We start from the raw sequence: 24,999 nt of genomic DNA on the forward strand, positions 1-24,999 counted from the left end.
TCCTCTGGAGCTCTGCCCTGCTACAGTCTGGGCTCTTCCATTGCCCCCTGAAAGATTTTCCCACCTTCACAAGACCAAAAAATACAAGCCTAGAAAAACCCCCTACAGACTTGCTGACCTCCTGTACGATTCCTGCACACTGAACTCCTCAACCCTTGGGATCTATTCTGCTCCTGACAGGATCTGGAGTCCTTATTGCAGGGCTGGGGACCTGCTGTCCCACACTCTGCCAAAGGCAGTCCTTGCTCAGGCTGAGCTGAACAAAAAAGGCAGCTCTGTGCTCCTTACTCATCTCGTTAAAGGCTTGATCTCAGCTTTTTGTGAGGGGACCTATACAGCAGGATGCAGGGTGGTATCAAAGGTAGCTGAGACTGAGTTTGCTCAAGGACTGGAAGTACTGGAGCTGCACCACCACAGTGCCCTGCACACATCAGTGCTGATGCTCACACAGCTCTCCTGCTGCTGATGCCCAGGCTGGCCAGCTCATTCAAAACTAATTCATGTTTTTCTGGGTATTATTGCTCCACCTCTGCCCTTTAGATGCAGCAAGAGATTTCTTTACTGGTTCAGATGAGGAGGAATCAAATTGGAAAAAGCAAATCCCATTAACAGAATCCTCTACACCTGAATGTGAGATAAGTTTCTCCTGCCTCTCTGAAAACAAAATGTTGCCGCTTGGCCCATATTAAAACCTCCTCCAATATCCAGGAAACAGTTTTTTAATCTCTGCACAGCCTAAGATCGAGCCAAGAACGTGAGTTCAACAACAATCTTTTATGTATCTGACTTAATCCCAAATTAATAACTTAAACCCTAAATAAATAACCTTTTCCTCCCAGGGCATTGAGCCACTCTAAGGTCAGCATTCTGTTTCAAGAGGAGCTGCCAGCCCCCTTTATCCATCCTTTAGGGACTCCTTTCTCAGAATATATGTGGACATTGACCATTCCAGCAGGGAAGAAAAAATTGTTATGAGAAGATGAAGTCCCAGTTTAGACCATATTGCTTGAGACCATGCTTTTGGATATCTTCCTATCAAGATGTACTTCAGGTGATTCCAGCACCTGCCTTAGGATCCAAGATCTTATCAAAGAAACCCTAAGTTTTTTAATTTTTAACTATTGTTTCTTTTCTAACTACCAGACCTAGCATATCAAGTACTGAGGATACCCTGGGCCTCAGCTGTGCCAGGGCTCCCAACCCACACCCACTGGCCAGCAGAGCCCCAGACAGGAGGGCAGAGACAGGAAGGAAGCACAGAGGACTGTTCCAGCCAGCACCAGACGGGAGCACTGGGAGTGCTGTGGTTAACTGGTCACCTGGTTTTGTTTCTGAAGGAATATTAGCCAGGGATTATTTTGCCTAGATTATTTTTCTCATCAGTTGGTAACTTCAGTTTGATGGCTTTAATGTTAATTTCCATTTTTTACTGTAAATATCTGGGACACTGGATACCAGTGCTACCATTAGTTATGCCAGCAGACAAACAACTCATCTATTTCTGAACTAAATTACTTCTAATTGCACATTCAACTCTTGTGCTCTCCTTATGCATAAAGAACTTTATGTCTTTTTCTAAAAAATGCATGTCATTACAAGGAGTGAATTGACAGAGTGTTCACTTCCTGACATCATCATCACTGGTTTTTACTTTTACATTTGTATCATGTAAGCACTGAAGTATACAACATCCCTATAAACCAACAGGAAAACATGAGCCCTGTCCCAGTGAGTCTGCATTCCAAGATGGGATTTCTTGTTAGCACTAATTCTTTCCACTTTCTTGGACTGATTATCAAAAACAATTACAAAGAGCTGTGCAAACTATGCATGCTGTCGCCTGCTAACACAAATAAGATGTATCATTACTTGGGCTTTTTCCTAAATCCATTTTCCACAATGCAGTATGACCCTCTCCTCCCTGCCCTCCCCAGCAACACACTTGGAACAGAAATTACCCAACTGAGCTTAATACACTGAACTCCCAGGCACGGCCAGTCATTCCTGAGCTTTTGCAACAGCATCTGAAATGCTCAAACTATTGGACTGAGAAACAGTTTTTAGTTTTTATATATATTTCCACTTCTATCTTTTTCTTTTTCAAATATCATATTGATTAAGCTTTTGAATAGCACATTGCTTCAGCAAGATTTGGTGTCACTTGTATCCAGAAAAAAAAATCCCACAAAAAAATAAATAACTACAACTCGAGTCACAGAGAAAAAAAAATAAAAAAAAAAAAGCTCCTATAATTGAGACAAAGCTAAATAGCTAAATAAGATTTTTCCGTCCAAAAACCATGTGTAGTCCTTGCACCACAGTTGCTTATCAGTCACAAAGCAGACAAGCTACACTACGGCCTTGACTGACCATTATATATCATTCAAAGTTAACATTTTTCTCTTTGACCATCTTATCTTCCTTTATCTCCCTGCCTGAGTGAGGAGACCCACGAGTCACTAAGTAAAATATCATTCTAAATCCCAAAAGTCTTTGCCAAGGCACAATGTGATCAGTCTCAAGGATTTTTCAAAGAAGAATCTGGTGGGTTTAAAATGATGGCTGGAAATACTGAAGGCCTTTCCCCAACAACTCCCTTTGTTTATCTGTGATTTATTTATTTTCTTTTCTATTTATTTGGGGTAATTTCTAATTCTATGAGGCTAACATTCTCTGGGGAAGGACTGTAAAGTTTAGACCTACTTAGCAGTCGTAAAAATCTGCTGTTTAAGTAAGAGCAGTTAGAATCAAACAACTGCTTTCTCTAAAGAGAGGGGTATTTCTAAAAAGCAAGGAAGTGCTGACCCAGAGATGTAACTCCCAAGTGTGAAACAACATCATGTGAGTGACATGAAACAGGCAAGGGACTCCTGATCCCAGGGCATATGAGGACAGAGTGCACCACAAAAGACTGAGCTTGCTTAGTTTCTGGTTGGAGGGTGTTTATCCTGAAAATGCAAATGCATGATGGGTGGAACAACATTGTCATGAGCTTCAAAAATTTAATAGCCTAATGTTTATAGAGAGTGACACATTTTGGAAGGATGCTATAAAAAAAGGTGAAGAAGATTTAAAGAGCAAAAAATAAAACAGACACAGTAATTAGAGTTTAGGTTTATTTTCCATGGACTGGACTGGAAGATGATGAAGTGTAAAGGAAACAACTGCTGAGGTTCAGCGGATCTTCCCCACAACACACAAACCTGGGCTCCAGAATGTGGGTACAGAGACAGGGCCAAGATGCCTCAAATCTGACTCTTGCACATGGCTCTGGGTTACTTGCAAAGCACTTCAATGAAATACCACCCCACCCTCAACACAAGCTAGATGAGAGTCAGGTGGCTCAGTCTATTCACACTACTCAAAAGGAAACACAGAGAACCAGTTTGTAGCCCCAAACAGAGTAGGGAGCTCCTGGGCAAAGCTCCATAAGCAACATGTGGGCTATTCAACACTAATGGTCACCAATTCTGCAAGTGCAAGAAAGAATGGATATTAAACATATAAAAGAACAGTCAGTTACATTAGAGACAGTGAACGTGACCCCATGAAAAAAATGGGAATTATGAGAGTTATTGGGAGTGTATCTGGAGGAAAAGTAACAATTTCTTTCACTCAATCCTCCTCAAAAAGAAAGCTGTCACAAAACCAGCTTGAGCTTCAATGCTTTGGGAAAACATTGTCAAATTCCTAGTAAGGAGAAAAATCAATTTCAGATGCAAGTTCAGCTTGGTCACAACTATTTGTGTAGATATGCCCTTTTACACAGCAAGTATCTGAACTGACATGGTTACAAAAATAGATGAAAAATGTCTAATTTTTATTATGAAATTGTGTCAGCACCAGCTGAATCATGTAAGACTAGGAGTCCATGATTAGTGTCAGTTATGACAGTTTCTATTCATAGTTAAACAACTAAAATTAATGTTCACAAACTACAATCAAGCAATTTACCCACCAACTGATTGTTTATGTTTTGTGCTATGAAAAACAAAATTATTTTTCTCCACAATATTACTCCTTTCTGTTAAGCAACACAAGAATACATCTACAATTCAAAATGTCTGTATGGAATTTTAAGCATAGAACAGCACTAAAGCTTTAAAAGCTTTTTAAAAAATAAAAATTAAAAATTTTTCTAGTACAGCAGATTAGAAATAAGTTTACTGCATTTTAGCTGAAGTTAGAGAAAAAAAATTACAGGTTTGTTTATTTGTGTTTGTGTACATATCTGTGAAAATACTCCTCCAATATCAGATTGATTTATAATAATGGCCCTTTAAGGGCTATTGACCTTGGTGCAAATGATTAAGAGTACACTGTGTGTACTAAATAAAGGTTTTCAGGGTGACATCTGTTTACTAGCTATGCCTCTTTGTAAGCAAGATTCTGTCATTTCCAGGACAGTGTCCAGAGGGTGGGAAGAAGCTGGACCCTCCACAAAGACCTTCACCAAACAAAAGTACAAAGTAACAAAATGGAAAAAAGCTCTGAGAGGAGTTGATAGCAGTTTTGTCAGTGAGAGGACACAGTTTTTAAACCCCCTGTGTTTTAATCTGTATTAATTAAAATCTGTATTTATAAGCATTCGAAACATGAAAATGGCGGTTGAAGGTAGAATATAGTGGCAAAAGAAGAAAGAAACTTCTGCTATGTGTGACTGAACAAGTTAAAGAAAAACTACAGACCACCATGGATGACAAAGTAAGAAGGCTGAGTAGAAACAGGCAGTAAAATGGGGGGGGGGGGTTGGCACAGAGGCAGCTGTGGTGTGACATTCCTATCACAAATTGCCACAATTTGGCATTACATTCAAATTGTCACCAAATTACACTTGATAATTCAGTATCTTCCATACTTATTATATGTATTATTATACTACTTTTCCCATTCTCAAACATAAATCTGGAATAGTTTCATGAGATAATTATTAACACTAAGTCGGTTCTAAATGATGCAATTAATTAACTGATACTTCAACTTTTCCTTAATAACCTGAAGTCACCGAATGCAGAGCCACTTACAGCCTGTTCTGAAGAGCAGTGTCCTATAGCAAAAGGCAAACAAACAGCAACAGAGGACAAAGGCCATTAACAATCATTTATTTGTCCTAATTCAAGGACTGTTCCCCCCTCTGTTTGCTCTACTGCCTGGTCTAGCCTACAAAGTCTTGCTGACAAAAAATACCTTTTCTTCCCAAAGTTTTGCAAATATTCACGTCATGATTTCACACCTCAGCCAAACTATTTCCTGTTAAATCTGTCTGTCCAAAAGGGGAAAAGTTCCAAAAAAGCACCAGTGTGTTGGCAGCATTCAGAGTGCTTGCAGAGTTCCTTGGAGCTCTCACTGCTAGCAATGCTGGCTGCAAAGGCATCATAAAAGCAGGCAAGTGGCTCATAGGCATCAGCTGCCAGAAACTATTACAGTCCAAAGGCTCAGCAAGGAGCAAAAGGCTCCATGTGTTCACTTCACTTGCATTTCACTTGCACAGTCCTGAATTCCTGGCACAGGTGTAACACAAATGTCCTGGGAATCCTTCCTATTGCAAATGCAGCTAGCATTAGCAAAACTGGTTTTGCTGGTATACTTCATACCAGTTCCTCAGCTGAAACAAGCTATTCTAACAAAAGCATGCTTACCTCTATCCACTATCACTATATCCATAACAGACATCTTTTCCAAAATAAAATACAGTTAAAACTCAAATCCCTCAATGATATTTCTGATCTAGGTAACATTCCTCATACAGTCCTGTCCTTGACTGTATTAAGACCTTACCTAAATGTGTCCTAAGGATAGTTCCACATGTCAAGAAATACAGGGAAGCTTTCTGTTGTGGAAAAAGCTGTACCATTGTATTTTTATCCTCAAATGGCATAAACTATGCTGCAACAAGCAGAGTAGTATCAGTATTGCTGTAATTAGAAGAAGACTTTACCCTACTTATGTCAGTAAGAGATCTCCAACCTGAAGAACAGACCATTGCAATTAACTGACACTTGATGTGAGAGGAGATGCCTCAGCAGCTAGGACCCTAAACATTTGTTTCTGCAACATCTGATGGGTCCTTTCAAGGTCATGGGCAGAAGAAGTTTTCAAATGTCTGCAAAAGTATTTACTCTTTGTCCAAGGACAAAATGAAGAAACCCAGCTAACTGAACTGCAGTCTCCACTGTCTTCAGCAGGTGTTTTAGTAGTGCTCAGACTAAATTTTCTATAGTGTTAGGAGAGAAAGGGACTCAGGACAAAGCACAAAGATAAATATCCATTATTTTATAAAGAAACAGGTAACAATTTAAAAAATTGCACATGCATGATCATTTCAAAAGAGAAGCAAAAAAAATTGCAGTAGATCTTCAATCAGAATCACACGGAAGCTGCAATCCACTGAGTGTCTTAGAGTGCTTTCTAACTATCTAAAAATGGAAATATCTGTGAAGCTCCCCAGCATGCTGGGACAGCCAGGGGCTTTCTTTAAACACTTTGCAAAATAGCACTCTCTCTTACCACATGAACTCTTAATTTCTGTTCAGAAAAGCACACAGCACTTTCCTACAGTGCATAGCTGGGCAGTTCCAGAGCCTGCTACTTCACACAAAATCTTTGAAAAATGACTGGTAACTAAACTTGGCTTAATTAAGTTGACAATTTCACAGCTACTTTGAACAGCTCATTAACTGCAGGCTACAGCTTCTTTGCAGCCAAGGCTCCACAATACATCATACAGTGAACCTGCTGACAGGAGCTACAACTTCCAACTCATGTTTCAAGAGATCAGATTTATTACTGAAGTCCTGCTTCTTCTAAAACCTGTTCAGGCCTCCTATAAGAGGCACTGAAAATACTTTGCTCTGCAGTACAGTGCCACACATCACTGCAGATGAATGCTGCCTGTTAAAGGCGATGTTGTTTCACATGGGCTGCCAGGCTGAGAGTGGTGCTGGGGTGAGGACAAGTGGCTGTGGCTGAGCTGTCACAGTTGAGGGTTTACTAAGTCAGGGGGTTGTATTCTACTTAAATTAACCACAAGCTAATTGGCAAATATCCTGTATATATGTATATGGCCCTTGGACAGTCTGTTCATGTCTGTTCTAGGACAAAAGTATCTGTAGTTATAGCAATCAATTAATCTGCATTTAAGAGCTTGTGTCTAAACAAATTACTACTGCTGGCTTCAAATAATTCTCTGTACAGAGGTCAAGGTTTCCCAAACCTAACTCAGACCCTTAAGGATATGAAGACTTCTTGCAACACCCAGCAAAAGCACAGGGGCAGTGCTGTAAGCCATAATCCCTTTACCCTGGCAATCCTCTTTCATGCCTTTTTCTCTACATGATTAAGGTATGGTTTGCCTTTAAAAAAAATCATTAAACTATTTTAGGATGGGCTAAAGGACCCTCCTTTAGAAGAATCTCTTAGAAATTCTACCTGCTGTCTTGGGATGCCCTGATGTTGGGAAAGATCATAAATAAAAAAAGCCAAGCCCTTCCCCCACATCCCTCTCTGCAAAATGGAGGGGGGGAAAAAGAAGAAAAAACATTAGGTACGAAGCAAATCCTTGCACCTCTTACAAAGTGGCAGGAAGCAATAGTAGTCAAGCATTTAAAGATTCCCAGGTAATATTTCACATGAGTATTTACTGAGTCTACTGTTACAGGGGTAAGTGGAAACCAGATCCCAGAGTAGTCAAAGTGATTGGCCACAGCCAGGGAAGCGCTGCTCAGCTTTCAGGTGAGCTCAACACAACTCACTTCCTTGGTACCTTTGTCCTAGAATGTGCCCTGGCACAGCAAATCCCAACAAGTGGATGCAGCTGGGTACTTCTCTGATCAGTCAGCTGGGGAAAAAATGTAAGGGACCATTGACCAAAAGCATCAGGTTTCCTGAAGGGGGTTGATAGTTCCTTGCAGGTCATCCATGGAGAAAGGGCAAGAGACTACATGGCTTCATGGCTAAACACACACTTGAGAAAACAACAGACTGAGGAAGACTGTGTCCTTGCTCAAACTGATGATGGGAGAATTTATCAGGTTTCTCAACTTTTTAGGACATATCGCTTTTCCAGTAAATATCCCTGTGGAGACAACTGTGACTTCTGCAACCAAACCACACCTCATGGAGACCTCTGAGCTTTGCTGGACCCCACCACTTACACTCTCCACTGGCCTCTGGTCTTGGTTTAATTTCAGAGGGACTGACAGAGCAGTACAATATATCAGGGAGGCACCTCCTGACCCACAATAAATCCCGTGCACACAATAAAAGGGTGAAAATCACAGCTACCTCTTAACACCCACAGCCTGTACTTCCTACCACAGCTCAAAGGCTCTCAGAAGAAATGGACAAAAAGACTGCCATTCCCTGATCCTGCACCAGGTCTATTTCATTTCCACAATCTTTAAAATTCTCTGGTTTGCTTAGACTTTGTAAAGCAACCAAACAAGTTTACCCAACAAAGCAAAAACTTCCCCATGAACAGTGTCCCACAAACGTAGCAGGGCACAGCAGGAGAGAGTTTATATTGCCCAAAGAGCACAAGAGAGCCTTGTAAGAGCTCTTAGCAATTTGAACAGCCAAGATAAAGTTAGCAGAAAGCTTCAGAGCTATGTAACCTACAAAAAGATGTTCCTTTCAGTTTAATTGGCATAATAAGAGATTGCAATTTCAGCTTGCTTTTTTTGACAGTCCAACTATGTATCTCACTCTAAGTAATTCATAAGACAGCTTACTTTTTTAGAAAATGTGAACTTCAGTCACTCTTCTCTGAAAATTCGGTGCTTGGCAATGTTCCCATGGTCACACTGTGACCAGAGGTTAAGTCTGAGGATGTGACAAGCCTCTGGACTTCCCACACCTCTCGCCAACCACTGGAAGGGCTTGCTCCCTCTGCCCCACTCCCCCTCGAAGTCTGAGGCTCTGCACTGATACAAGCAAACGAGACAAAAAAAAACTCTTCCAAATGTGTTGGGAAAAAAAAAATCCAACTTGCAAACAGTGACAGCAGAATTATGTTTCTCAGAAAACTATCATAAACTGATACATTAATATTTAGCCCTTGGAACCAAAAGTATAGAATGACCAACAAAATTTCTTTTTTTATTATTTGCTACCAGACCAGCAGGCTGCCACTGCTGCCTGTCCTTCAGGGACAGACATTAACTCTGCCCTTCCCACCAAAGCCAAGGGAGAAAGGGATGGGTCAGCTTCCTTACTGAGCAGCTTCATTAGTTCAGTGAGTCTTTAGCAGGATGAAGGAGGATCATAAAAGCTAAATCTCTCTTTTCTCCAAGAATCTCGTTTTTCCTACTAGGTATCACTGCCAGACAAAAAAAGTTTTGGATAAAAGTTGGTTCCCAGCAAGCTACTGCTCAAATACATTCATTTTAAGGAGCTGTAACATGCAATAAATTTTCAGAAAACATAAATCACTCCTAAAAAGTAAGCAGCTGCCCCATAGTAAAGTATTCTATACTTTGGAAGAGGTACAATGTGACATTATCTGCTGAGGGAAGAAGTGTCAGTGGTAGGTTTAGGGGCTCTGAGTGACAGCAGTGGCACAGAACTTGAGCTGTCTGTTCTCCTGACAGATCTCATCTCCACAACATTGCACAGCCAGGAACAACACCACCACCTCCAGAACTGAGGACATGCATAACATCACTAATTGACAGAAAGGGCAGAACAGCCCTTTCATCCAAAATTCTGCAGAAAGCTGATCCATTCCTACCAAAGACAAAAAAGAAAACCCCAAATACTACGTAAAGGAAAAGCTCCAGCAGAATCAATGTAAGCATGAAGCAGTGTCTGAGTTCACAGGACTTATTCTTCCTTTTGTTAATGAAACAAAAGTTGTTTGGGTTTTCAAAACCCCCTCTGCCTGTCTTTGAAACATTTCATTCCTCTAAAATATCCATTTCACCCTCAAGTTTTTTCATCTGGAGGACACTCTGATCTATGTATGAAAAAAACCTAGCTACCCTGGTCGTGAAGTCCTCTTCAGAATGCAAACCCATATTTAGTTTCAGTTCATGTCCCCTGCTTTCTTCTAAACTCTTTCATTGGTTGTTCCTGGTCCCTGCAACAGTATCTGCAGAAACAAATACACCAGATAATCACATTGGTGGTGTTGCAGCCATAAGTATGTGCTAACACTGGTTTGGAAATTAATTCCCCATTCACAAATTCCATGCAAGAGTACAATTTTTCATTGCACTTGTCAAGCCAGTTTTAAGGACATAAAACTAAAATATCAGTATCATATTACATGCCAAAATGCTGAAAAAAGAGAAGTAAATCAGTATGTTCAGACTAAAGCCAGAAGAGGAGCATGAAGAACCCTTGGTTTTGTACCTTTAAATAGATGCCTTGCATCTTTCTCCAAAGCACACTCTGCTGAGGGCTGCTGGAGACAAAGCCCTGCACACATGGCCACAGCTTGGTCTGAGCACAGCCCCTGAGCTCTGGGTCCTTGGTGGCCCCGATCCCCCACGACACAGAACGAACATCAGGCATCCAAGTGGAAACACACAGCAAAAGCTGGCCAGGCAGCCACACTCTGACAGGGGAACTCTGCATCACCACTGCCCCACTGCTTACAGAATCATCCTCAGGTGTGAGTGGAGAGCAACACAGGCACAAATGTGTGGCCAAACATTCCAAAAAAAACATTCCAGGCCAAAAAATCCTTCTGAATGCTTAGAAATTTAATGTTTTAACTTCAAGAGTTATCACTCTCAAAGTTGCTCTACCAAAAGACACAACCACAACCCTTGAGCCAAAGACCTTAACAGGGCTGAAAGAGTGTCATTTTAGTAAGAATTTGGCCCACTGGTAAATCTCTTTGGTATTTGAAAATAATACTTTGCTTTGGTTTGAAAAATAAAAAGCAGATACCTTGCCAGAACTGCCAGTGCCATCCACACTTCAGTACAAGCTCTGGGTTCCTGTATTTATAGATCTACATTCTGATACTCATCCTGTGCTGAAATCTTTGAGTTAAAGCTCACGGAAAAATGCAGTTTTTACTAGGCAGTTAAACTGTGTGCAGGACACATCACTTCTGCTTCAAGTTACCAGAGTAATAGGTGTGGCTGTCCTCAACCATTTGTGGAATTTCTCACCAAACTTATGAAAAGTTATGAAGGAAGGAAGGGAAAAAGAAAAAAAGAAAAAAAAAAAACTTAAAAATTGGAAGGAAGAGCAGACAGTGTTCCAAAAAGAACACACATCTGCAAACTAATCATCTCAGCTCAAGATAGATCTTGACCTACCTACATACCCCACAGACATGTTTGTGCATTTAAACCTGGAATTAAAACCACTGCTGTAAAACAGCATTCTACACCTCAGTGTCAGAAGAGCCACAACCCTGATAACTCCGTGTCAATGAGGAACGTCCTGATGATGATGATGCAAAAGTGTAGCTACTCCTCAATACAGGAAGATTTCATTCAATGTAGATCAAGGTTCTTTTGATGTGCTTTAATTAACAAACTAGCATAGGTTTTTTTTCAAACAAGATTCTATAAAAAGGTTTACTTTGCTGATCACTTACTGAGGTTGTTTTTCTGATTAAATTTTATTAGAGATAACAGAACCTCAGACTCAAAGCCAGAATAGGATAGTAAATGTATAACTTTAAAAATAAGTTGTCTTTTAGTGGCAAGTAAGATGGGGCCTCGTAAAGTTTCCACCGCATCCCAGCAGGGAGCTAAAGGTCACTGCTAACTCAAAATGAAAACAATGGGAAGTAAAGGATGCCATTCTTTCATATTTGTCCAGTGATTCTGTGTTTTCTTTGTATGGATTTACTTAGGAAACTGGGAAGTCTAAAATACAATGAAAAGATTTCAATGTCACCATTTTCCCCATAACAAGACCAATAAACTGTTCATGTCACTATATAAAATGTTTGATTTACAAAGCAAAATGCATCCTCCTTGAAAAAGGCATATAAAATGTCTGGTTTTCTAAGTAACTTTCAAATTAACATGGACAATAATTCTGCTTATGCCAAAAAAAGTGCGTTCTCATTTCCAACAAAGAAACGGACGCATCTTAAATATGATAAAATATTATTTCACAAACAGATTAAAAACCCTTAAAATTGTATCAGTTTAGTTCACTCAGAAATGAAAGACCCATCTGGCCAACAAAGAGATTTTCTTTACAACAACAAAAATATGTTATCCTAATTTCTCAGGATCTAGTGCTCAAAAATTGTCTATCAGGTAATAAAGTGGCAGAACCAAAAGCCACATTTCCTCCCACTCCAAGCAAGGGTGGGAATCCTTATTTCAGTCCCTTATGTTGGAATCAGTCCTTTTCATGAGCAACATTTTATTCCCAAAACTGCTTTTAAATCTTGAATATTCCTTTTTCATTCCAAGCTTTTCTGCTATGCAAGGACATTAACCCTCTACATATATCTGCAGACTACCTTTGAACATTTAAAATACTATCAAAACCCATCTCAAATTACCTTGTCTACCACATTCAAAGCCAATATAACCTAATTTATGTCAACGCATTTCCATGTCAAAAAGCAGGTTCTAGCTCTCTTCCTTTCTTCTGGAACAAAGCCATACATGTGGGAGCTGGCTTACAGAATGCTAAGCCTTTTGCTTTATGTAGAGTGACAGAGTTACAGATTTTACAAGAAAGAGAAGGAAAGGGCCTGGGAGTTTGATTTGAGGCCAACAGCACGACCCATAGCAAAAGAGAACGGTCTGGAAGAACGCACAAATTAGAGACTGCTATTTAATTTCACAGCATGAAAACACCACCATTTATTACGTTTTGGCCCTAAAAGGGGTATCAAGAAAGAACCTAAAAGGGGCTGAATGCTGAAATCTTTTTGCAAAGCAGAGGATTTTAACATCACTCCCTTGGTGCCTTTGAAAACTCAAAAATCTAACTCTGGGCAATAAAACTATTTAGTATGTCATGCACATTAAAGCTATTCAATTTGTATCTTGTCATCCTGTGCCAATTTAAATTACAGTTAAATGATGGTACCTAATTATATTACCTGAAGAAGAGATAGCAATGTGTAGGATGCCACAGGACCAAGCAAATTCCTACTGAACCTCCACTGGATGAATGGGTCTCATATATAAAAATACAGAAATACACATGGAAAACTGAGCTTGGGACACGACATCATGCTCTTTGTGCAACCTTGGAAACATTGCTAACAATGTTTTAATTCCATCCACAGCTGGTAAAGCAGTTTAGAGTGTGGGCTATATATATTATATCCATATTATATCCATACACACCACCAAAGTAGAGCACAACACTAAACTGTTCTCCTACATGTGCAGGTGCTTCTGTGGCCCGCTGATAAAATGACAACTTATGTAAATCTTGTATTGAAACCATTTCACCTTGAGGCCATTTTGCTCATTATCATATTCACTTTAAATTTCTTTTGCTTTTTTGCTGAGAGCTAATAAAAGCTTTAGCTGTCCCTTTCTCAAAATACTTATTTCTTCTTTGAGGACTCATTTGAAAGTCAGTTGAGATTCCAACAGCTTAAAAAGTGTAATATTTTCAGTGTATTGTTACTATTGCTTAAGCCACCCAGTTCTGCTTAAGCCAGGCTCAGTGTGACAGCCAAGAGAGGTGAACAAATGTTCATGCAATAACTAAAACAAAACAGTTATTTATCACTGTTGGTAGTGGTAACTACTATATCCAACTAGTGGATATAACAATTTCAATGGATATTAAAAATAAATCTCATTCAAATACCTTTCCCTTTCTTGACTTGGACAATTGAACATGAAGAACAAATATTAAAGCATGCAAAATTGAAAGCAAAACAGTTTCCAAACAACATTTTTTTCTTAGATTCAAATGAACCATGAACAACTTTCTTAATAAGACATTCTACATTGTCATATAGATTGTAAGCATCCTCTAATATACAGTTCATTGAATGAGAAGTATTTGCAAGCAGGTGTAACCATTTTGTATCTTGAATTTATACTTAAACTTAGCATTTTGGATGTAAAAATATGAATTATTGGTATCTTAAATAGCAAGGCAAAGCTGTTAACTTGCATTAGAATTTCACACCACATGTAATATTGGGAATGTTAGAAATTCATTAATACACCACCTCCTGTTATTCTGCCTGGCTTATAAGTACATTCTACAGGTAGAAAATTTCTCACTGTAGATGTACTTACTTCAATCTGAGCCATAAAATTAAGATAACAAAAGGTACAATACAGTAAGAAAAAGATCTAGAACTGCAGAAATAAAGGCTTGGTTTTAATGCTTCCTCTATTGACAGAGTCAGGTGGCAGGAAAGGAAAAGCTTAGTACTTAACTAAAGTAACATAAATTAAACTAACGTAACATTAACTAAACTAACATAAAATGGCCAGAGAGAAGATGCAGAGCAAGCTCAGACAGCAGCACAGAAGAACAATGGAAAAGGCTCAAGAATTTTCAGCTGAAAGGAGTTTCAGTGATGTTTTTACCAACAGTAAATACTCTGAAAATTTAGGGTCTAACCTTGCTCATCTCAGTCACACAAATAATTGCCCTCAGATGCAGTGACACATTTTGCATGAGTTTGTTTGCATGACAAGAAGAGGTACCAATAATAATGCTTTAGAAATTGAGAACACAGCTTATGCTGTCTTTGTAGTGTAGCCATCTGTATAGTGTGAGTGATTTATAGTTTGGGTTTTTTCCAATTTACATAACAAACAACAGGAAATTTAAAAAGATAAAAATTAGACCTAAATATGAGTCCTGTTCACATGACACAACACCACTTCATTTCATACAATTTAAAACTTAGACTCCCATCCCCTGGAGAAAGGGTTCATGCCTTACAACAACAGTATAAAAAGCATCAGTGTGAAAGTCTGGAGCCCTAAAGACTGAGAAAAGTTCATGGATCTCAGCGTGGGAAGGATCCTCTCAGTGGAAGCGAGGATCTCTGTACAGGAGAGCTGACGTCAGTGGAAGTGGGAGGGAAATGGTGATGGGAAGTTTGTCGGGGAAATGATTGAGGATAGTTTCACTGGGAACAGGGAGGATTCAAGAGAGGGTGGATGGCCTCAGTGGAAGCATGGACAGAAAGTGTGGGAGTATCAGAGGGAGGGAGTGCTGGTGTGTTCCAAGGGAAAGGAATTACCAGACAGGGAGGAAAAGAGCAGACAGCTTAATGGACTAAATAATGTGCTGTTAACTGCTGAAATGAGATCCACTTCAGCACTGCAGGTGCCATATAGCACACAGCCTATGCAGAATTATGCAACATGGGTTTGCAGTGACTGCAAAATTCAAAGGCAATTTCAGGGTCTAAATGCAGAAAACTTACTGGCTGTAGGAGCATGGATTTAAACTGGCTGCCCCACATCAGCTGATAAATCGAGAGACTATTTCACATTCGGTCTTCTGACTTGGGAGTAATTTTAATTTCAAACAAAGGAAGTTTGGATTTACTCTCTGATCCCCCTGCAACCAAATGCACATATTTCTGTATTAAATGTACCCGACGGGGAGAGTTACTCAAGGAAAGAGGAAGGAAATCTTACATACGTAAAAGAATGACAGAGCAAAATCAAGGTGCTACAGTGTATATTAATGTGCTGGAGAAGAGCCACACACACACAGGATGCTGGGATAGCATATGATTATGAATATCCAAGCCAATTTTAAATAAACGCCCATGAAGTCCTTATGCCTTTCAGCATTTACTCCACTTATGTTATAGATTAAACAGTTATCATTCTAATGGTGTTTAAGCGGGTTTCTATAAATCCAAGTACCTTTATCACAAATTCAACTACAAATATATCTGAAAATCATAACTAATATATATGAAAAGGTCAGGCTGTCACAATTTTGAGTCCACTTTCTTGAGATTTTTAGAGTTAAAACTAAAATCAGGGAAACTCGTCTTTGCAACAGTACTGGTTAAGTGTAATTTGATATTCTTTATGTAGCACTGGATAATCAAACCCCAGTCCTTGCATCCAAGTCCTGCTCATCTCTCACTGGTACATGATTTAATCTGCGGTGGCAATGCCTTGAAAATTAAGAGAAGAGTTTCCATGGCTGGTTCATTGTTTAAATATGGCACTTATTCCAAGGCACCCATAATTTTCAAATAAAAGCCACATATGAAAATACTAACTAAGGAGGGAGATCCAGGTGCCATGTCCTGAAAGAGGTCTTCCATTTCTCACATACTGTCACCATATTCATACACAAGAGAAATAGGTATTACAGCATTTAACCTCCACATGCACACACTTTCAGGATTATTCTGCAAATTTGTGTGGATTAATTTAGAGTTCCCCATACTAGAAAATAACTTTTTTTAGCTGCAGTTTATAAATTGATGCAAATCACAAGATACAGTATGCTTACACCACCCATCCAGAAAACGATCCTCTGCTATTTGACCAGGAGAAAGATGTAACAAGACAAACCAGAGTAAGTCAGGGGTTAATTAGCAATAGATATATGCCATTTTACAACCAACATGGGACATTTTTTGTCTGTATTACATTTTCTGGCTTGAAAAATGTGCACTATAGCTAGCAAACTGATTCAGTAAATATTATTGCACTATCTATTACACATGTCTTAATAAATTTAACACTAATGCCAGACAAAGTGAAAACACTGAAATTTACACACTGGCCAAGTTTTGTTCATAGTTCTAACACAGCATTCTGTCGGCTTTAATCTGAGAATATATGACTTAAAGCACCCTGAAACCAAGTGAAAATGTCATTCAGGCAGACTACTGGCGATGCACACAAATTCTGGGTGACAACACCAGTCCCCAAAGCACACCAGGTTTGTAGCATTTCATGTTTGTGTGAAGGAATCCCTGAGGCCATAAAGAGTGTACTACACACTCCGAGAAATAGCAGTGGTTCTTAGTAGCACCCTAACTCTTACAGTTCTTCCCCAAATCAAAAATCCTACAAAACAGCACAACATCCTGCCCAATGCTCCTTTTGCCTTCAGGAGTTTCAGGCTCCTGTACATTGTTTTCAATTTTCTCACACTTTCTTTCTTTCCAAACAACTTCACTGTGCTGTGAAAACTACTCTGCAGTGATCCCTTGCCCCAGCACAGTCTTTGAGACAGCACAGTTATCTAGCACACTAAGAACTGCAAATCTGATTGCGCTACACACGCTAATGATAAAAGCGGAGAAAGAAATACCACGCTGCCTGACAGCTCTAAGGACTATTACAGAATTTTGCATGTGAAAATAATGTAAATGTGATGTGTCCAACAGATTTTGTATTCAACTGATCACAAACAGAACGCCATTTTCATTTCTCAAAACCCATCTTTCACAGAACTGTGCTAAAGAGTGATGACAAGGGCAGAAAATGTGACTGAGTGATAAAAATCTGAGTGACTGTCAGTGAGATGACAGCATGCATACAAACTGACAGCAACCTATAGTGTCTGGCTGAATTATCCAAACCTAGTAAAAAGAATTTGTACAAAGTTCTTGAAGGTGAACAACAAAATTTAACAAAATTAAGACTGCTTCCCACACATGCTTCTGGAAACAGGTTTGAGTGATTTTTCCCCTTAAACAATCATACAGAAGCCAAATTCACAGAACAAAAAATGTAAAAGACTATTTTTTATTTAGGTTTTGTAACATGCAATTATAATCACTATTAAAAATTCAGCTAGCAAAGCAATTGCCAGGAATTTGATGACAACTTAAGCTTCCTCAGTGTGGTTGCTGTGTTAAACGAGCCGTGAGCACGGCTATCGCGTGTGAACAGGGCCGTAAAGTTCATTTCCTGTGCAGTGTTGTTAACACAAAAATTTAGTTTAGTGTACCACTATTCAGCTTCATGTTCTGTATAAAGTATTGTTAATTCCTCCCCAGCTCACCACTCTCAAAGTGTCTGCTAATTTTCTAGACTTTTTTGAACTATGAAACTTACTAAACTATGAACAAAGATTACTAAATCTGAATGAAAACAATCAAAGAAAAGCACCCACATAACTGAAGTAAATTATTCCTGGTCAATACTCTAAAAGTTGTCTTAATATGCAAGTAAAAACTCTAAGAAAACAACAAATCATTAGAGTTTCTGTTAGTCTGCAAAACTCTTGACATTCAGCTACATCTCACTTGCATATCAAGCCTGTATCTTGTATTTACAGCGTGTGTATCTCAGTTCTTATCACAGCAACCACAACAGATCAGCCATGTTATATAATATCCCCAGGACTGCTACAATGTGATTTTTCTTACATTGGCAACTACCATTTTTACAAATAAAAACAGTTTCCAAAAAAAAGCAAAAATATAAATCCTATAAGATTAGGAGCTAAATACAACTCATAAACAAACAGTCCATCGATAAAAAGCAAACAGACAAGTGAGCACACTACACCACGGTCTCACTTCCAGGAAAATAATCACAAATCACAATTTGTTTTCAGTATGTGTGTGTCATCTCCAAATAGTCTTGTGTCGCACGTCTACTCAAAAGTATGGGAGCAAACACATGGGAAAAAAACGCAAATAAACACCCTATTTGTAGCAATAGACAAAGTCAACAAGTTGTTAATGTAAATCAGTACCCAGAGCAAAACACGCTGCCACTCTCCCCTCAACTTTCCGAATGGAGAAGGTATGCAAAGTGCTCAGCCCAGCTCGCAGATCCCTGCTTCCAGAGGGGACGAGCACAAAGAGCCGCCCGGCACAGACACGGGGGCAGCGCATCCCCCCTGGGGACCCCCAGCTTCACAAGCAAGACCCGTGCCCTGGCTCGAACGATCGATGAGGACAATTAACATCGCTCTCCTCCCCAGAATTAGGAAAACTCATTTTATGGAATGGAGAAAGAGGCTTGGGTACCTCTACAAAGCCGCCAAGACACTGATTAGTTTATAAACGAAAGTAAAGCCCGAGCCAGGAAAAGCTCCCGCACAAGGGCAGGGAGACTCCTTGGGCTCAAGCGCTACAGCCAACTCCTGTTCTGAGAGAAACAGTGCTCGTGTTTAGCACCCTTTTTACCTTAACATTGGGTCTGCCGGTCTGGGCCTCTGCCTCCATGCTCTGGCTGTTCTCCCTCTTGTCTTTCTTAGAGGAATTAGTCCTCGCCTCATAAGTGGATGTGTTGTAGCATTTAATGAATAATCCTGGGACGGGGTTGCCTTGCTGCTGTTGAGACATGGTTGTGTTGGTCTGGTGAGGGAAATTGTACTCCTCAGACTCATTGCTACTGTGACAGATCACTCTGCTGTCAGAGAGGTTGGTGCTTGGAACACAGCCCATGCTTTGTGGCCACCTGGGGAATACTTCTAAATTGTATATATATACGTGTACATATATATGCATATATATCTTTCCTTCCCGTTGGTATTTTCCCCCTGCTTAATTTTTTTTTGTTAACAGGTTGAATCTCTCTCCTGCGTCTCCGCTACACTCTGAAGCATTGCCATCGGTCCCTTCTACACCACCAGAAACGTGTCTGTTCTCCTCGTCCTCCAGGAAACAGGTCCTTTTAGCTCAATCTCAGCAGTGGGCTGGGGAGCTGGAGGGGAGGGAAGGGGGGAAATCAAGAACCGGTCGACTTCGTATTTTCACAAATTATTATTAATTTGTCTAAGCCATCTGAGAATCTTGGTAAGGTTTTCTTTTCTTCTTGTAAAAGAAAAAAAAAAAAAAAGGAAAAAAAAAAAGAGGGGGGAAAAAAAGCTAAAGCAAAAATAACGAAAAAAGCCCAAGCCCCAAACCACACGTTCCCCGGCTTCGGCTCGGCGCTCAGAGCGGCCGGGGGCACGGCCCCATCTCCTCCCCTGAGCCCGGGGCACGGCGCATTTTCCGCCCGGGCTTGCTCCGCGTTACCGATTAACCCGGGACCGGGCCGGGGGCCGCTCCCCACCTCCGTGTCCGCGCTCCCGCCGAGCAGCGCTCACTCCTCGCGGTCCCACTCGGCGCTGCCCTGTGCCGGGGGTGCGCTTTGGGGTGTGCTTTGGGGACAAAAAAAAACCAACAAAAAAATCAACGATTTATTAAAAAACGACAGCGGAGAGTGAAAGCCGGCCGGCCGCCCCGGGGAGCCGGCTGCGCTCCTCACGCCGCGCTGGGCACGTCCCGCGCCGCCTCGGTCGCGGGCGGGCGGGCGGGCGCCGCGGGGGTGACATTCAGGTTCCCGTCGTCGGAAGGAAAGAAGAGCCCCCCGTCAAGCGGCAGCGGGGCTCTCCGGGCGCCGCAGCGGCATCCCGGCTCAGCGCCGCGGGGCAGGGGCGGGCCGGGCCGCGGGGAGCCCCCTCGGGGAACGGGGCACGGCCCGGAGGGGTTCCCTCAGCCGCGGGGGCAGCCGGCGCGGCGGGCGGACGCATCAAAGGGCCTCCATGATGCGGTTGGTTTTTTGGGCAGAGAAGTGATGCGAAACGGCGAGAGGGGAAAAATTAAAAATTAAAAAAAAAAAAGGGCAAGAAAAATTAAAAAGAGCGAGAAGTAGAAGGAGAACGATCCTAGCGTCCCATCCCGGCGGCAAGGGCTGCAGCGGCGAGAGGTCCGGTTCCCGGGGCCGTGGTGTCTGCATCCCTCAGCAGGGAAATGCCTGGCTCCCCGCAGCCGCCGTCCCTCGCGCCGCGCTCACCTTGTTATTATTGACGTTCCTCGGCGGCGGCCGCGGCCCCTCCGCCGCCCCGCCCCGCCCCGCGGCTCCCCCCGCGCCGCCCCGGCCCGGCCGAGCCAATGCAGCGCCCGGCGGCGCTGACCTCCGGCCCGCGCTGGCGTCAATGCAGATCAGCGGCCGCGGCCAATGCCGCGCCAGCCCCGCCCGAGCCTGCGGGGCTCGCAGCCGAGCCTGCGGGGCTCGCACCGCACCGCCGCTCGCTCCGCACCGCAGCCCGCTCAGGGCTCGGGGTAACCCCGGCACGACGCCTCGGGGAGACAGCGAGCGGCTGCTCCGTGAGACCCCTGGAGCCCTTCTTCAGAAACCGGACAACGGACTCGGTTGTTGCTTCCCATCCTTTTCCTTTTCAACTCTGCCCATGCCAATTTCTTTGAAAATATTTTTGAACGCAAAGCCTGTGAAAAGGGAAGATGGTGCTATGGGTGGAGCCAGGCCCCGGGGCTTGGGAAATCAACTGCAGGCAGACTTTTCCTGGAATATGTATGTAACATTAACCTTTTCTGTTTCTATATCAAATGAAAGTAACTATGCTTCCTTATCCTATAGGTGTGCTGGGAGACTGGACGTCTGTGCGTACCTTAAGAGAGAACACATTCTATTTAAAGCCCTTCAGACACCATGCCCAGGGTAAGACAAGTTACTGCCATAGAAAATTCCTATTCCAGAAGTACCAGCTCAAGTGCAGCCCAGGTTCAACAACAGACACACAACACCATACTCTTCCACAGACCACACACAACCCGATGGCATCTTCACGTGCCTTTCATATTTTTCACTATGTCATTTGTAGCTTCTGCTACCTTTATTCTCAATGACTCACAGAGGTGCTTCTCCAAGGTCCTGTCTGTTTTCACTGGCTGAGGAACAGCTCAGAGGCAACAGCAATTTAGAGAAGGTCCAGCCAAACTTTAGATTTAGGAACATGGTGGAAACCAAGTATCAGGGACATGACTTTTATCAATAAGCTCCAGCATCTGAAGAGGGAAAAATGATGTGTTACAAGAGGAAACTGTTTAAATTACTCCAGTTTTGTGCCATGAACATTTCTGTGGTCCCCTGGTAGAATCATTGTGTTTCAGAAGAATCCAGTTCAGCAGGAGCACTTCTGTGCATTCAGGACAGCCACACTTTTAACAGTACCTTAGCTACATGAGAAATGCCATCAGGTCATAATTAAAAGCAAAACATGCAGATAAATGATGGCTATGGACAACAAGAATGGCAAGAGGCAGCTTTTCACTCAATATATGTAACAGCATCACTTGATCCAGATGAGAGCACCTTGTAAATTTGAGAGATGCAAAGCCAAAAGTCAGTGCTTTTGAGAAATGTGGTTTTTCAGGATAACCACAGTACTTGCAATGCAGAAATGCTTTTATTTACTTCTCATAATTGCTAGCATTAAAGGCTGGAAAATCAAGTCTTTCCCTTCCCCGATGTTTCTGCTAGTGTGCAGTTTCGAGCACAAGCAATAGTCACATAAACTTCATCCACCCCATTAATTTAGCTGATCTATACAGCCTGTTAGAACCAGAAAAAGAAATCAGCTTCCCGTGCCCTTTCATCACTTTGGACATCCTCTTAATATATAATAAACAAAGGGAATGGATTAACATACCCATCTGAAACAGTGGGCACTGTTTGGAGATGGATCTTGTCCTCATTCTTTTCTTTACATTAAACATAATTTACTAGATGTCATTAGTAAGAACACATGTGCAGCTAGAAAAAGACTGTGGAAGAGAATGCTACAATTCCTACTTGTGCCATTAGGCATAAGTGCAGGCTCCCTTCCTCAGCCCTAATGGATCTGTCAGCAAAACTGCTATTGCACTTTATTTCTGGTGGCACTGGAGGAGTCAGAGACAGCAAAACTTCATTTTCAGAGCTGCACATTCAGTTTGCAGTGCTGACACCTAGAGTTAAGCTTTCTGCTTTGTAAAATAAATGGATCTGGTTTGCAGGTACATAGAGATGAAATCTATGGTGTGATTTAAAAAAAAAGAAAATCAATATTGAAAAATCTCTGCTTTCCACTTTGAATGCAAGCAAATTCCCATTCAACAAATACAAAAATTTATGTAAATGACAGGCAAATACTGGGAGGAGAAGAGAATGCTTTGTTTGATAACAGCATGACAAAACAAGAAAGTGTACATGCAGATATGATGTGCATGACTACTTCGTTATTTTAAAAAGTTTTTCCACAAGTGTCCATTGGCAGGTTATTACTGATTATTTCTACAGCCTAACTTCATGGAAAAAAACAAACCAAAACAAATCCATTTGCAAGATTTTCAGATGAGAACTCACACTGCCTTGAATGGGAGGATGAGACTGAACAATCCTTTAGTAGTTTAATAGAAGCCATTGAAAAATCACTGGAGTTACTGTCACACTGATAAAAATTCAACTAAAGATAAAAATTGCTCTTTGAACAAGACATTGGCCCTGAAATTGTCTTGTTTCACTAAAATTTGGAAACACTGGTGGTGGGTTTTATCGCCAATAGAATAATACAGTTGAAAATATAGATTTATCCAGAGCCTAGAATCAGAGAGAAGGGGTAAAAACATCAAAATTCTTGCCAGTGGTAGTAATTTGTCACTGCACTGTATGAAGTGTGTGGATAAAGGGCCTTGTTCACAATTACTGCTGAAGCACAGCTCAGGAAATGGTGGGCCCTATTATTAAAAAGAAAAGCATGCAAAATAGCAGAGGAAGCCTAGGAGTGTAGTCACTAACAGATTAGGGCTGTGGGGGAAGTGCAAGGTCAGTACAGAGTCAGTAAGGGAGAGGTCAGAAGAAACCTAGTTCTAGGAGACAGCTGGGGGGATGAGAAAGGTTATTTATGGAGAAAAAGGCTGAATTTTATTCAGGACTGCAGAGTAAGAAAGAATGCTAGGAAAGAGCTTGGAATGATTATCAGCTTCATCTGCAGACAAGTAGGTGCTGGGGAAGATCAAAGTATTTAGAGTACAAATACATAAGTGTCAAAATTTAAAAGGCTTGAAAAGACACTATTCACCCACATTCTCATCCTTCTCACAGAGAAATTACATTGGATCCTGCATGGTTTTGACAAAAGACTGAACAACACACTGCCCCCAGATATTTCCCACTATCCCCTATATCTGCTATCTCCCCCCAAATATCCATAAGCAAACCCACTTCCCTTGATGGATCAGCAGTGTCCATCCATTTCACACAGACCAATTCCCACTGCACATTCTAAGAGTTCATGCATGAGCTCTGGGACACTTCATGCCTGTCCAGTTACACAAAAATGCACACAAAGGCCCAGAGCAAAAATTTGTTGCCAAAATCCAGTTCTGATGACACTTCAGTATCCGAGGCACAGGCAGGCAGAATTGTGCAGAAGGTGTGATGGAATAACATTTGCGTGAACAAATATCAGTGTCCTTTGGAAAATGTCTGTCCAGCAAAGGCAGAGCAAGCATGACTGCAGTCCTGTGAGCACAGGCAGCAGTCTTGGTAACAGATTACTTGATGTGGTTTTAATTGCTTCTCCCCCCAAGTCAGCTGTATGTTCCAATTGTGTCCTTTGGCCTTGTAAGAAGTTAGGCAATCCTGTTGGTCTCTAGGCCAGTGAGGAGGCAGTAGGGAGAAGGAGGATGAACTGTGGAAAATGTACCAGCTGAATGGACTCTACAGCACTAACTACTGACATGTGCAGGCTGTGACAGAGTACATCTCTCCACCCCAAGATATTCTAGAAGAGGAAATAAGGACCATATGCTGCCTTAGGCACAGGTGAGTATCAGCATTACACCCCACAACGGCACATCTGCTTGTTTGTGTATGAGCATCAGGTATCCTGGAACAGGGTGTTTTCAGGTGACACAAGAGTAAAATTTGTCCTGAGACAGCTCCTCTCCAGATCCTGGAATGTACAGAAGTACAGTGAGTTTGTTTTCTCCACCACTTTCCTGATGTCCTGAAAAGCCCCAGAGCAGCTGAGAGCAGGCCGTCCCGATGTCCTGGCAGGCTGTCCAGCTGCTGCTGTTGTGTAATTGCAGTTGCAGAACACAGTTGTCTGTACCACTTGGAAATCAGAGCCTTCAAGACAGTCTAAGTCAGCAACTTTTTCAACTCTAGCTCTAAAGACATTCAAGTCTAAAGCTCAGATACTTCATGGATGTACAGCCTCATCATTGTAACTGGAGTCAGTACAGCTTTTGCAGCCGTAGTTTACACATCACTCTCAGCACTGCTCAGTGATCAGCAGGATAGACACAGTGTTTCTAGGAGAAAAAGGTACCCCCTTCTCCACTGTACCTTCTTTCCACTTCGACTACCTTCTTTG

General features: G+C 41.5%; 1 protein-coding gene across 4 annotated transcripts in view; it reads right to left on the reverse strand.

Moving 5' to 3' along the window:
• Positions 1-24,999, reverse strand: part of PDE8A (phosphodiesterase 8A) — a 148,997-nt gene that overhangs the window by 94,157 nt on the left and 29,841 nt on the right. The window contains exon 1 of one of the 4 annotated variants that reach the window (XM_005521538.3): positions 19,040-20,126. The exons of the other annotated variants lie outside the window; for them this stretch is intronic. Coding sequence (XP_005521595.2) covers positions 19,040-19,363 — 324 coding nt within the window. The 5' untranslated portion in view covers positions 19,364-20,126. Of the gene's footprint in view, positions 1-19,039; positions 20,127-24,999 lie in introns of those variants that run through there. 4 annotated transcript variants of the gene reach the window in all.

Source organism: Pseudopodoces humilis, chromosome 16, assembly GCF_049639895.1.
Source record: "Pseudopodoces humilis isolate 2021_Gansu_Grassland_sample_001 chromosome 16, ASM4963989v1, whole genome shotgun sequence".
Lineage (NCBI taxonomy): Eukaryota > Metazoa > Chordata > Aves > Passeriformes > Paridae > Pseudopodoces > Pseudopodoces humilis.